The 12,886-nt window shown below is 46.5% G+C and overlaps 1 protein-coding gene across 2 annotated transcripts in view; it reads right to left on the bottom strand.

Moving 5' to 3' along the window:
- Positions 1–12,886, bottom strand: part of Veph1 (ventricular zone expressed PH domain containing 1) — a 210,894-nt gene that overhangs the window by 127,243 nt on the left and 70,765 nt on the right. For both annotated transcript variants that reach the window (XM_027933955.2, XM_027933954.2), the window contains exon 5: positions 11,126–11,335. In XM_027933955.2, the coding sequence (XP_027789756.1) occupies positions 11,126–11,335 (210 nt within the window). The remainder of the gene's footprint in view (positions 1–11,125; positions 11,336–12,886) is intronic.

The following is a 12,886-nucleotide window of genomic DNA, read 5'->3' on the forward strand; positions in this document are numbered from 1 at the left end:
ACGAGCCAGAATGTTTTACTCGTGGTAGTTGAAATATAACTCCTAAATTATGAGTTAGACAGAAATATTTGGGTATTATTTTATTACTTGCAGGGGAGAATTAAATGGAAAATGCATTTTGCAAAGTATAAACCTAGTTCCTTCCCACTGATTCCTACAACTCTCCCTTCCTTACTTCCTGGATTTCTTTTTCGTTTTTTTGGCAGGGTTGTCCTGTAGCAACTGTGTTTCATTGTGAATGGCTTTAACTGTTTTCTGAAAGGAAGATGAATAAATGAGTGAGTGAAATCAATCAAGCAGCACAGCCACCTATCGATATGTCCTCTGTGAGGGAGACGGAGTCCACGTGTCTTGCATTTGAGATCATCTTGCTCCCTGAGATGAGGAAGGCAGATTATACTAGGCAGGGAGCTTTGTAATTTTGTAACTGCCGACCCCTCCAGTATGACTGTATCTACTAGTCCTGATGGTCAGGAGCTTCTGTGGTTTGTATGTCTGTCTCCTGCCAAAGTCATGCTGAAATGTAGTTGCCATGGTAACAGTATTAATACAGGGGACCTTCAAGATACCATTAGGCTATGGGGGCTCGGCCCTCATGACTGGATTGGGGCCCTTCTCTCAAGAGTGGGTTCCTTTTGAAAGGATGGGTTTGGACCCATTTGTCTACCTCTTACCCTCTCTTGTCCTTTCACTGTGGGATGATGCAACAAGAGGTCTTGTTGGATGCAGGTCCATTGATCTTGGGCTTCCTGGCCTTAGAACTGCCAGTCAGTAATTTCTGATCATTACAAATCATGCAGTCTGTGATACTTGGTTTCGGGTGGGCAGCTGCTGCATAGATGGTGGGCTCTGGGACACATTTGCATGAGGAAAGGGAAGCTGGATGAGACAGGGTCAATCACCGCAGGAGAAGGAGGAGGAAGGAAAGGCCACGGGGAGTGTGGACAGAGTAGTCTGACCCAGAGACTTGAATGAACAACAGCCACACTTAGAAAATATAGATGTTAGCAAGGAAACTCTAAGGGTTGCTCAGCTCAGTTTACTAATCTCAAATAACCACTGTGTCTTCATTGACTTTAGATTGACTTGTTTCTTAAAAGAAGCCAGTGGACATCAAGGTATTTTTCTCAGTGTAATTTCTTACATGTTCCCTGTGTGTTTTCACAGGCCCTCTGGCCAACACCAGGAGCTATAATGTGAACATTTCAGTGTGATGGTCCCCGCCTGCTGCTTAGCCAACTGTAAGTATGTCTTTTCCTGTGGGACTGTAGTTCAGACCCCACAAAGCAATACTAAGCTCTTAACTCAGTATAAAATAAATTAAGGCTTAAAATTTATGATAAATAATGAAGAAGCTGAAATGCAAGTATCAGTAGGAAACAGCACAGTGCTGGCCTTGCACCAAGGTTCTTCAGCTTTCACATGCTCTCTTCCTAGTTTTTAAGAGTACAAAGGTAGTAGAACCTCGTATCGTGGTGACACTTCTCTGTGGGACCCCGCAGGGTGTTGGGATTGCTTCCAGATCCTCACAATAAACCAAGTAAATCTGAATCTACAAATCAAAGCTCGAGCAGTAGGTGAGTCTTGTACGTACTCCCTCTGATATCTGTGTGAAACTGTGGATTAGAAGCACCCCTCCACAGGGCGGATGGAGAGAGGGGTGCTAAGTGTGCCCACAGGAATTAACACATCTTGCCCAGGGTGGGGCATTTCCAAGAGAATAAACAATAAAGCCCTGCTCAACAACAGAAAGGATTCATTAAGCTCAGCATCCCTGCAGTACCTTGCACACAGCAGGTGTGAGATAAATGCTCATATACTCTCTAAATAAGTAAAGACTGATGTTTCCTGGGCTCCTATTTACCCTAGCACTGCCAAAGCTGATAATTTATAAAGTGTATTGATTATTTGCTTTGCGACAAATGGATCTTTCAGAGAAAGCTATGAGAGTGTGGTTGCAGACCAAATGCATGTCATCGCACGTGGTTGCACAGGTGTGGCCTCGTCCGGCTCTCCAGATGAGGACCGTGGGCTGGATCCCAGGGAGCATCACATCCTTCACAACCACATGCCTGCACACCACGCAGGGAGCTTGTCACCTTGCAGATTCTCATCCTAGTTCTTGGGTGACACACAGTGCTACTGGTCTGAGGACCACACTTTGGGCACCACATAGGAGACAGAGCAACAAAACCTGGAAACCAGTAGCCACAGCTGAGGACTGGAACCCAGTGTCTGTGATCGTCCTGTCCCTCCTCACATACAGCCTGCCATGTCATGAGATGGCATCTACTGGTGCAAGGCCTGGGTGTGCAGCCAAGTTCCAGTCTCTATGTATGGAGTGGCCAGTATCTGTGGGCCACCTGCTATGGCCCAGTCCTTGGACAGGCAATGCTAGGGACCTGAGGAGGTCCTTCCTTCAGAGTGCTCACTGGCTGGGAGTGGGCATATTCACTTTCTAAACAAATGGAAAGCGAATGTTCCAGAAGACCAATACGTGCTACACTGCTGCAGATGTACACTCTGGAATGTTCAGACCTGGGCAGATCACAATGGCCTGTGGCGGCTGCTGAAATGCCTTTGTCTTGGGTTGGGCATTTATTTGGAAACAGCAGAGAACCAGTAAGGGAATGGAAGAGTGGGGAAAGGAGGGAAGCAGAACTTTCTGTTCCCTAAGAAATTCAGTGGGAAGTTTATCTCATTTGAGGGATGAGGGAGTGGAGGTATTGATGCCCCAACTCCCACACTGGTTGCAGGGGGCTAAAGGCAAAGAGTGGAGAAGTAATTCTTCACATGTGCATAACAGCTTGAGGAGCTGGGGAAGGCCATGAGGCAGGGAGGTACAGATGCTGGCAGTTGGAAATAGTGGAGCGATGTAGGTCTGCGGGCTGGGGGCAGGGCTAGGACTGCTGTCTCAAGACAGCAGCAGGATCTGAGCTGGAATGAGCAACTACCTCACCCTCTTCACCCCAGCTGCTGTCAATGCTGTCTCCTCTCTGGGTTAATTCACTTTTGGCTCATGGCTCAGAAGAGAACCCACTGATTTTTAAAGGCACTTTCTGTTCTCTTTGGGGGTGGCACACGCCAACTTCCCTCACTGACACCAGTGTAAGAAAGCCAGATGGTCCCCTCTGAAAAGACCATCCAGGGGGCTACTCTACAAAGGTGCAGGGACCAGGCTGCCCATTTGGGGCTCAATGTCAGGAGAGACTGATCAGGCAAACACCCTTCAACCTGCTCTGCAGCCTCCTGGGGCTTGCCAAGCTCACAGTCATAGGGGAAGCAGGGCCCTTTGTGGACTGGGTCAACTGGGCCCAAGCAGAGTTGATAATTACAGGCTTTGTTGAAAATTGTTGCAACATAAAACTTTGGTAACCATTACTTACTATTCTGCAGTTTCAATTGTTGGAGAGGACTGTTTGTCCTTTCACAGGCTCTTGGGTTTTTGGGGAACTCTGGGGTACATGGGATCACATTAACATATCTGCACTATGAAGAAAAAAAATTTTTTCCAAGACCACTTAAAGTAGAGAGAGAAGGAAGCAAACAGGAACTATCTGCTAATGAATGTGATACTCCGTGATTGGCCCCAGCCTGCAACCTGTCCACCTCTCTCCTCCTGCCACCATTTATGCTATGCTCTAAGTATTCCTCAGGTCTGCAGAAGACCCAACACCTTCCCAGGGGATGGCTCCTCTAAATGAGGTGCTTTCTCCAGATCCCCTCCCCTTCTTCCCCAACAGGCTCCTATTACCCTACAAGCCCCACTTATAACACCCCCAACCCCATGCAGAACTAGTTCCTTCTTCCTTGTTCCAGTTCACAATTCAGAAATAGCAAGTGCTGAGTTAAATTCTAATGTCTGTACATCTTCCTCACCCCCATTCCCTGGGAGCTCCTCTAGGTCAGGGGTCCCATCTTGCTCTTCTTTGTGTGCCGATTACCAGCGCTAGGTCTGGAACCCAGAAAGAATCAACAACTCAGCCCTATATAATTGAGGGAGGGAGGATCAGGAATAAGGGCACTCTTATCTGAAAGTACATTTTATATATACTTGGAGTCATTTTGTTTTCTTCACACTTTGTTAGAGATTTAGTGTTAGTATTGTTGTTATTTATCTATTTTTTTTTGGAGGGGGTACCAGGGACTGAACTTAGGGCACTCAACCACTGAGCCACATCCCTAGTCCTAGTTTGTATTTTATTTAGAGACAGGATCTCACTGACTTGCTTAGCGCCTCGCTTTTGTTGAGGCTGGCTTTGAACTCATGATTCTCCTGTCTCAGCCTCCCAAGCCGCTGGGATTATAGGTGTGCACCAATGCACCCAGCTAAGTGTTAGTATTATTAATAGTTAGCATGGAATATTTTTATGTTATAGAAAATACAAATTATCTTCATTTTAGAAAAAGAATAACGTCCCCAATTGATGATAATTTTGTAGTATTTTAAGTGCCAGCCAGCTAGGAAAATGAGTCCCTGGCCATTGAGCCTATTGAAGTTTTAACTCAATTCCTCATCTTTGGGGAAATTGTAGTCCAAGCACAGTTCCTTGCCCTTGAGGAGTGACCCCGGATTCTTTAGTCTTGATTTGCAAGGTAAGGTGGGAACTGTCCCTGAGCTCCCCTTACACAGGATGTTTTCCAGCCGCAGGATGCTCAGAGCTCTGCTTGTCAGTTGCCTTATTCATTCTTTTCCTTTTCCTCCCCAAAGTGTTTTTGTAGGCCTGCCGGATGCCACAGAAATGCGACCTGGGCAAAATGTGGGTCACTTCTTTATTTGAAAAGTGTCCACAACTCTGAGCCCAGAGAGGATGTAATTAACACGTCCTGGGGCCAGGCCAGCACATTCCAACCAGTTAGAGGATCGAGGGGGAGGGCACAGGATTTAACACCCATGATGGCACGGCTGGACTGGGGGATGCCACTCGACTCCCCACAGGTGCAGGCTAGCCGTCTCCAGCTAAGGAAAAACAAGTAGCCATAGCACCTCTCCACGCGCTATGAGATCATTGCAAAAGCGTTCAAAAGCATCTCATTTCCGCTCCACCGCTACATCTGCTGCCTTGTGGGCCTGCATGGGCTCAAAACATGGCAAGGGAGAACCCGGTACCTGCTGCTGTCTGCCTTCTGTAGCCCAGGCCCTGAGGAGAGCCCAGCACAAACCAACCTGGCTTCAGTTCAGTTACCTGGGACATATGTAGGACGGGACATTAATTTCAGCCTGTCAGGTTCAAGTTTGAGGGCACATATTTCTCAGGCAATGAAAGGCCTGGGCCACAGCAATAAAGTACATTAATTGATGCTTACTGCTTGTTGGACACTGCTCTACACAGGTTGACTCACTAAGCCCTCAGAACAGACTTAAGAGGTAAATATCGCTAGGTCACTTGATAGTTGAGAAAACTGAGTCAACAGAGGTGAATTGACTTGCCCCAGGCCACAGAGCTGGTATGTGGCTGAGTCAGAATTGAAACAGGTGGGCTGACTCCCGCCCACACTCTCAGTCACCATGGAATGCTGTGTGGACGCTCCCCCCCACCCCCCCCACCCCACCCCAGTAAAACTTATTCATGGGATGAATTCGTTCAGGGACCAACCCTAGGTGGCATTCAGTGCTCAGGCTCCCATGATGAATGGGGACACACCCTAGGCTATAACCAATGATGGACACTCCTCTTGGGAGCTGCACTTGAGCCAGTCTGCTGCCTCCTTTGAGTCCATGCATGGAAACCTCTTCTCATGGTCCACTCAGAATCGTCTTTCACCTGGGGCACTTACCAAGGAGCCAGGATCTTTCCGTATCGTCTATGGCCAGGCCTCTGGCATGCTTCCTGGATGTTCACCCTGTGCTCCCCTCTCTGTCATCTGTCACCTGTTAGATATGAGGGTGAGCTGCCTGGGCTCTGGAATTGTCCACCCTGTCCCTGTCATGGACACACAATGCTTGTGCATATATGACGTAGAATTCACGTTTTGATTCCTCTTCAGTTGCATCCCCTGGAAGAACTATATGGTGACTTGATCTAATGAAAGTTTCCAGCGAGAGTCCAGCCTTCCAGTGCTTAGTTAACTGTGTCCTTGAGTTCTGCCCCATTCTGTCGGCCACAAGTGAATTCGATGGATATGGTGGGATTTCTTTCCTCTAGAAGCTCAGAGACTCATGGAGGAAAAACAGATGGGAATCCACAAATTATAACACAGAGAAGCTGAAACATCACGGGGTGCAACCCAGCATTGGGGGAGAGACAAGGGTGATGCACCTTGCCTGAGGAAACCAGGAAGACTCACACAGGAGGCAGGGTTCCAAGGAAAGGAGGCGGAGCTGGTCGGGGCTGTCCCTGAAGGTAGCACAGTGTGTCAGGGAAGAGCACAAGATGCTCAGGGGACAGAAGGCAGGGCATGGAGTAGCCTAGGCAGGGAAGAGGGGGGGAAACTGGAGGGGCTGTGCCAACCCTGGGCATCCCATAGTGTCATGGAGGTGGTAGGCGAGCCCACAGAAGACTTCACAAGTGGAAGTGGGATTGCACCTGTATTTTTAGGAAGAAAACTGGCAACTATAAATATGCAATGGTTCAGGAAGAAGCCCACTCTTCCCTTGCTGCTCTCTCCAGCAGGGCAGGGTTATTATATCCATGTTGCTGTTCTGTTGTTAGTCGAAGTTCATTGAGCATGCGCCATATGCCGGCCCCTGTGCAAGATGTCTCCGATCAGTTGTTTGGGGAGGACTCTCAGGAGCTACAAAGAAGTCATTTCTGATGTTCAAGCGGTATCTGTTAAAATATCCTCATTTGAGAAAGACGAAAGGACCCATGTGGTTTTGCTATGTCTAGGACATATCCAAAAAATGCTGTTTCTTGTTTATGATTTTGCTTCAACTGAGTCTGGCACAGGAGCAGGGCAAGTCCAGGGGTGATAGAGAGCTAAACATGACCTTAACCAGGCAGAAAGGTGCACCTCAAGGGCAACACTTCAGCTGCCCCAGAAGCACAGGCCTCTGCCCTGTGGTCCTTTCACTTGAACTCTGCATTTAATAGATGTGTTCTTGGTACAAGCACAAACTTGGAGACGGTCTGTGAGTCATTACATGGTCTCCCACAGCGACACAAACACTACAGAGCCATTAAACCCAGCTTTGTTTAAACTTGGGCAAAAAAGATCTCTTGGTTAATTTGGGGGTTAGAGAAAAATAGGAGTTTGCCTTTTGTTTTTTATATGCAATTTTCTGGGCTGGGTAATACAGATGGGAAAATTATGATGCTGCTATCAAGCTGTTGGGAATAGTCTGCCCACCCAGATGGGCTCTGATTGGAAAGACAAGCACGTCTGGTCAGGCTCCTAGTGGCCAGCCCTGCAGTTCTTGCATCTGGCTTCATGCAAGCACAAAGCATGAGACACAGGCCCTGGGTAATGTAACTTGCATGGCTCCGGCCGACCCCACCCACCCCACAGCCATCTCTGGATTGGCAATTGCATACTTTAAGCAGACCTCCCTAACGATCAAACCAGGGAGTTTTCTGGAAACCAGGCAGCAAAGGAGGGGTCTCAAAGTAGGTTCCAATGAGCCCCAAACTGTACATTTCAACAGTTGGGCAAGACTTTCCTGTATTTCTAAAATTTTTAAATCCCAGCAGACAAATGACTTGCTACTTTGAACCCCTATTCACAACTAAAGCGTTTTTACTAGAGTGTCAAAGAGAAAAAATTCAAATTGAGTACATTTGAAAATGAGACCAGTGCTCCTGGGACCAGAGCTCACTCAGGTTCTCTGTCTCATGAAATCCCCAAACACCTGGCACCTCAGGTACTCCCACGGCCCGTTCTCTCCCCACGACCCACGCTCTCCACACAGAAGGTAGTGGGGTTTTCAGGGAAGAGTTTTTGCCTTTCTCTTTGTTGAAATTCCTCTCCCATAGGAGTCTGGGACCCCATACTGGACTTCTGTCTTCACGCCCACCTCTCCATGTACCTCCATAACTTTCTATTGATTTTTCAAAGAACCTGGATAGGAAACACTCACACAGGTACGATTCGCCTGTTGAATTTGCTCTTTAGGGATATTGCTCCACAGGTTTTTCTTTATAAAGTTTAACAAATTTTACTTCAGGTAAGCAGGTACTAGCTTCTCAGACAACTAGATTTATTCTTGGGACATCTGAGCTTTGAAAGGACATTCACATGGTAGGAAGGCAGGCCTTAGAAATAAATGAGACAGGTGTTATTTCTGAGCAAGGGGGCTCCCTGACATTTGTGGGTGATTCTATCAGCCTGGTCTTAAACGAGATGGATTAATTTGATCAAAGAATGCCGGGTGGAAGGGAGGTATTCCAGGGTGATGCTGTTGTTTTTGAGGATAGAAAATAGACCCAGAGAAACTAAATGACTGGACCAGCTGCAGAGACCTCTGCTCATCCTTCACTAGTGCTTCTGCCCTTCTGTCCACAACCTGGGCATGCAGCTCCTGCATCCAGGCTGTGTTCCAGCCTCCCTCGTGTGCATGTGACACTCAGCCTGTGGGGTGGGAACTCAAGGTTGTATTTGTCAGGAAGAGTCCCTCCCTCCTGTCCCCTTCCTGCCGCTAAGGTTCTGATTCTATGGGTGGAGACAGTACCCTCCTGGACCATGAGTTGGAAGCCATGTGCCCTAGGTGTTCTCAGGGAGAGCAGCCTAAGAAGGCAGGAAGCTGTGCTTTTGAAATGTGGATCTCAAAACAGATGGCTGCTTGGATATTGTGTGTGAGAAATGGGTGCCTGTTTCTATTTAACTCACTGTTGTTGGCTTTTTCTGTTATTCTCTATCAAACCTAGTCTACATTGCTATATCAGTCATCTAGAAAATTATTAAATTGATTCATAGTAGCTCGCTGGAGGAGGGCAGGATGGGTGATGGGTAAGGCATGATTCTGAGTCTATCCCTTTAAACCATCTATGTCGGGAGTTCCCAAGGAATGATCTACAAATAGCTATGGCAGAATTGCCCTGGCAGATATTCCCATAAATCCAGATTCCTGGGCCCCTTTCCTGGAGATTTTGATTTAGTGGCTATTCTATGGGGCCAAGACTTACTTAAAATCTCCCCCATGTAATCCTGGTACATAGTTATATTTGACAATTATTTGATGGATAATTGTTCTCTGCTGATTGTTGAGGCAATCAGAACTTCCAGAAAATTTTGTTTGGAGGGCGAAAAGCAAACAGGATTGAATTCTGATATAAATCACTCTCCTCCTTTGGTGTTTGTGGGTTCTGCATTCATGGTATTTGACCAACTATGGATAAATATTTGGAAAAAATTTTGCCTATACTTAATATGTGAAGATTTTCAAAAAATTATTATTCCCTAAACAATATAGGATGATGATTTATACTACAGTCAGTATCATAAGTCGTATAGAGAGGGTGTAGAACACACAGGAAGATGTATGAGGACTTTAGGCAAATACTGTGCCATTTTACACAAGGACATGAGAGTCTGCAGAGTTCTCCTTAGGTCCTGGGACCCTCTCCCAAGGATGCCCAGGGAACAGATATCCTCAGGTAACTTGGTACCTCTGCCCTTCCCTGCACCCACTGAGCGTCACACGAATGTGACCACCAGAACACTCTCAGGCTAGCCTCCACTGAGATACCCCTACGGCAGCATGACTGCATGTCGTGGGCTGCACGTAGGTAATGCTGTTTTAGATTTTTAAATTACAATTTTCATGGGAGCTGTAGTCCCCTCCAATATGCATTGCTACATATTAATGCATCATAGATTGTTTGCGACTAAAAGAACTGCTATTGAGGTGCTTTTTTTTTTTTAAGGTTCTAGGGTCTCAATCTCAGAGGTTGCATTTTTGGTCCTTGCAAAGATCTGCAAGGTCAGCAGAGTCTGTCAAGCAGAGGACAGCTGAGGCATCCCCAAAACACACAGCAGCAAGTCCTCCTGGCACCAGCAAGTCCCAGGGTGCCAGGCAGGGCAAGTGCACCGGAAGGCAGAGGGTGTTAGGTGCAGGACAATCCCAATAGCAGCGGGGGGATTACACTAAGCAGCAAGTCCACACCAGGGGACCCTGTCCAGGACATCTCACATGGCACGAGTGGGCTGCTCGGGCGAGTGATCCCCTTCTGGGAGGCTGGAGAGGGGTTCTGAATCAGAAGGAAGCCCAGGACTCATGAGCTTCCCACAACTCTCAGCAGAAATAAAACAGAATGGCACTAAAGATTCATTTTTAAGACAACATTTGAAAAGAAATATTAAGGATATCAAAGAGCTGACTCCAACTGGGTCATTGACTGCCTCAGTCTACGTGTGGGTAAGTCATATAATCTTTCTGTTTCTAATTTTTTTATCTTGTACAGAATCAAGGGATTGAACTTGATGAACCACGAAATTCCTTTTAAAAGTTGGATGATTTCGTGTTTATCTAATAGCTAATTATGCACAAGTGAATTAAATGAAAACTTCAGTCAATGATATATTTGCACTTAAGGGTATAAAAATTCAAAATCCTAATATAAAAACCATCCGAGAGACACATTTTGTGTGTGCATGTGCATGCACACCCTCAGAACCTGAATTTCTAGAAACTTTCTTCCTCACTTAATCCCCACAAACTTTGATGGCCTTCTCTTGTCCCCGCTGAAACATTCCACTATGTAAATATTTAGGCTAGATTTTTTAAACATCCACAAACATTTATTTCACTCTCCCAAGTGACATCATCCAGAGGGCTCAAAGCATGCTGAGCCAGGCCTCACTAACATGACAGCTATGGGCTGTGGGGAGCAGGTGGTTTCTGAGCCCCATCTTGTACTTATGGAGGGTCCCCCAGGTTAAGTGGAGCTGCTACTAGAAATGGAATAAAACCTTTTATGAGCCACTGCTGTTAAGCGATTTGAGTCTGTCCTTGTGCCCTCTCCATCCTAACCCCCCTTCTTCCTCAGGTGATGGCCAGGCAAGGAAGTCCTTACATCCTGAACTGTCCCCATAACCAACAAGGTTCAAATCAGAGGTCACTGTTCCTCTAAAAGGTTTGAAAGAGAAACGGGAACCCAGAAGTCCCAGGACAAAGTGGAGGCTCTGGAGCTCCAATGGTTTAAGTGCCAGAAGGATTCAGGGAAATGGAGAGAAAAGCCCAACTTACTTCATCCACAAGCCCAACAGCTCCATAAATCCTGGCCAGCTGTCCGATGAGGCAAGGGAACCTTTCCCCGATCTCCTTCAGCCTCGGAAGGAAGCTGTCCAGCGCCGCTGGCTCATAGCCCGAGATCTCTGTGAGGATGTTTAGGATGACGTCATTGTGGGTTGCATCCTTCAAATGCCTGATTAGGAAAGGAACACACTTCTGAACCACCTACAGAGAGACGAGAGGAGGGACGAGTGAAGAAACGAGAAAAGCAGTAAAGCCCAATCAACTTCCAAAGCAAGTATGTGGAGTATTAAAACAGAACTCAGCACACCTGGGATTGTCACTCTCGCTGGGACAGAAGCAAACCTCTACACTTCGGAACCTAACATTCACAATAAAATCTCTAGGCCTGTTGTTTGCTTCTTCTTTTAATCTGAGCCTTGTGTTGCAGAGAGCAGTTTATAAAATGCTGAGATGCAGCTACTTGTCAATCTAGTTTTGATGTGTTGTGTCCCAGCAAAGTTACATCCCCTGAAACAACTGGGGGAGCTGCAGTTCAGAGGACTTAATGTAAGTATGAAAGAGGTCCTTGGTGACTTTACTCAAAGCCTTCAAACTGGCAACATACTGCTTAGAAACATTAATAATAAAAATAAGGAAGGAGGAAAGAGCTCCACATTTTCTTCAATTTTCCATTTTGAAACAAGAAGATGAAATTATTAAAGCAAAATGATTTCCACCATATTACCACTGCCCTTTCTTGGTTCTCAGTGCTTTTATTAATATAAGGATGAAATAATTTATATTCGAAAATGTGACCCTTTGAAAATTTTTTAGGTACCGAGGATTGAACTTGGGGTGCTTAACTACTGAGCCACATCCTCAGACCTTTTTATTTTTTATTTTAAGTTGCTTGGGGCCTTGCTAAATTGCTGAGGCTGGCCTGAAACTTGTGCTCCTCCTGCCTCAGCCTCCAAGTCGCTGAGATTTCAAGAGTGACCACTGTGCCAGGCTCTCCCTTCATTTCTTAAAGTCTGTCTACTTGACCTTGCTGTCAAGACGGAAGCTTAACATGGCTTTTCTGAAGTGACTCCTACTCTACTTTTCACTCAACTCCTGGCCCACCGTTCCTCCCTCTGGCATTCTGCTCCCATCACAGATCACACTTCCACTGTGCTGAATTGCCAAGGCCACTTTCCAGACCGGCTGTGCTTGTTCTTGTTTGGGGGTTTTACCCCTGTGGCTTGCTCTATCTGGAACGCTTGTTGTCCCTATCTGCTGGATCAACTCCTGATCATTCTTGAGGCCTTCGATTAAGTGCTGCTTCCTCAGAACCTCTTGCCTCTCAGTCTAGGGCCCTGAAGAAGCTCTGCTGTGCCCTCTGAGGCTCTGCCCAGGTCCTTCTCACACCTGCCTCTCATTGCAGGTCTAGACCACTAGTTAGCTCTGCCAGTGGTTACAATGCCCAGCGCACAGCCTGGCCAGAAGGTGGGTTGGTAAATATTTGAGGGGAAAAAAAAAATCAAAGGAAGGCAAATCTAATTTTCTGGATAGCATTGAATAGAATATCACTCCCATCCAGAGCTGTTGAAATGTTAATTAAACACAGTTGCTGTCATGAGTCACATGTAACATTACAGGGCATGACAAAGACAGTTCTTGGATAACTAGGACCCTGAGTGTAGATGGAAACTTCCTGTCATATCCAGCACTTTGGAGGAAAGGAGAGGGCGAGTTCCTGGTGAGGAGCACAAGTGACCTCTAAACGTTGCCTGT

Source organism: Marmota flaviventris, chromosome 8 (assembly GCF_047511675.1).
Source record: "Marmota flaviventris isolate mMarFla1 chromosome 8, mMarFla1.hap1, whole genome shotgun sequence".
Classification (NCBI taxonomy): domain Eukaryota; kingdom Metazoa; phylum Chordata; class Mammalia; order Rodentia; family Sciuridae; genus Marmota; species Marmota flaviventris.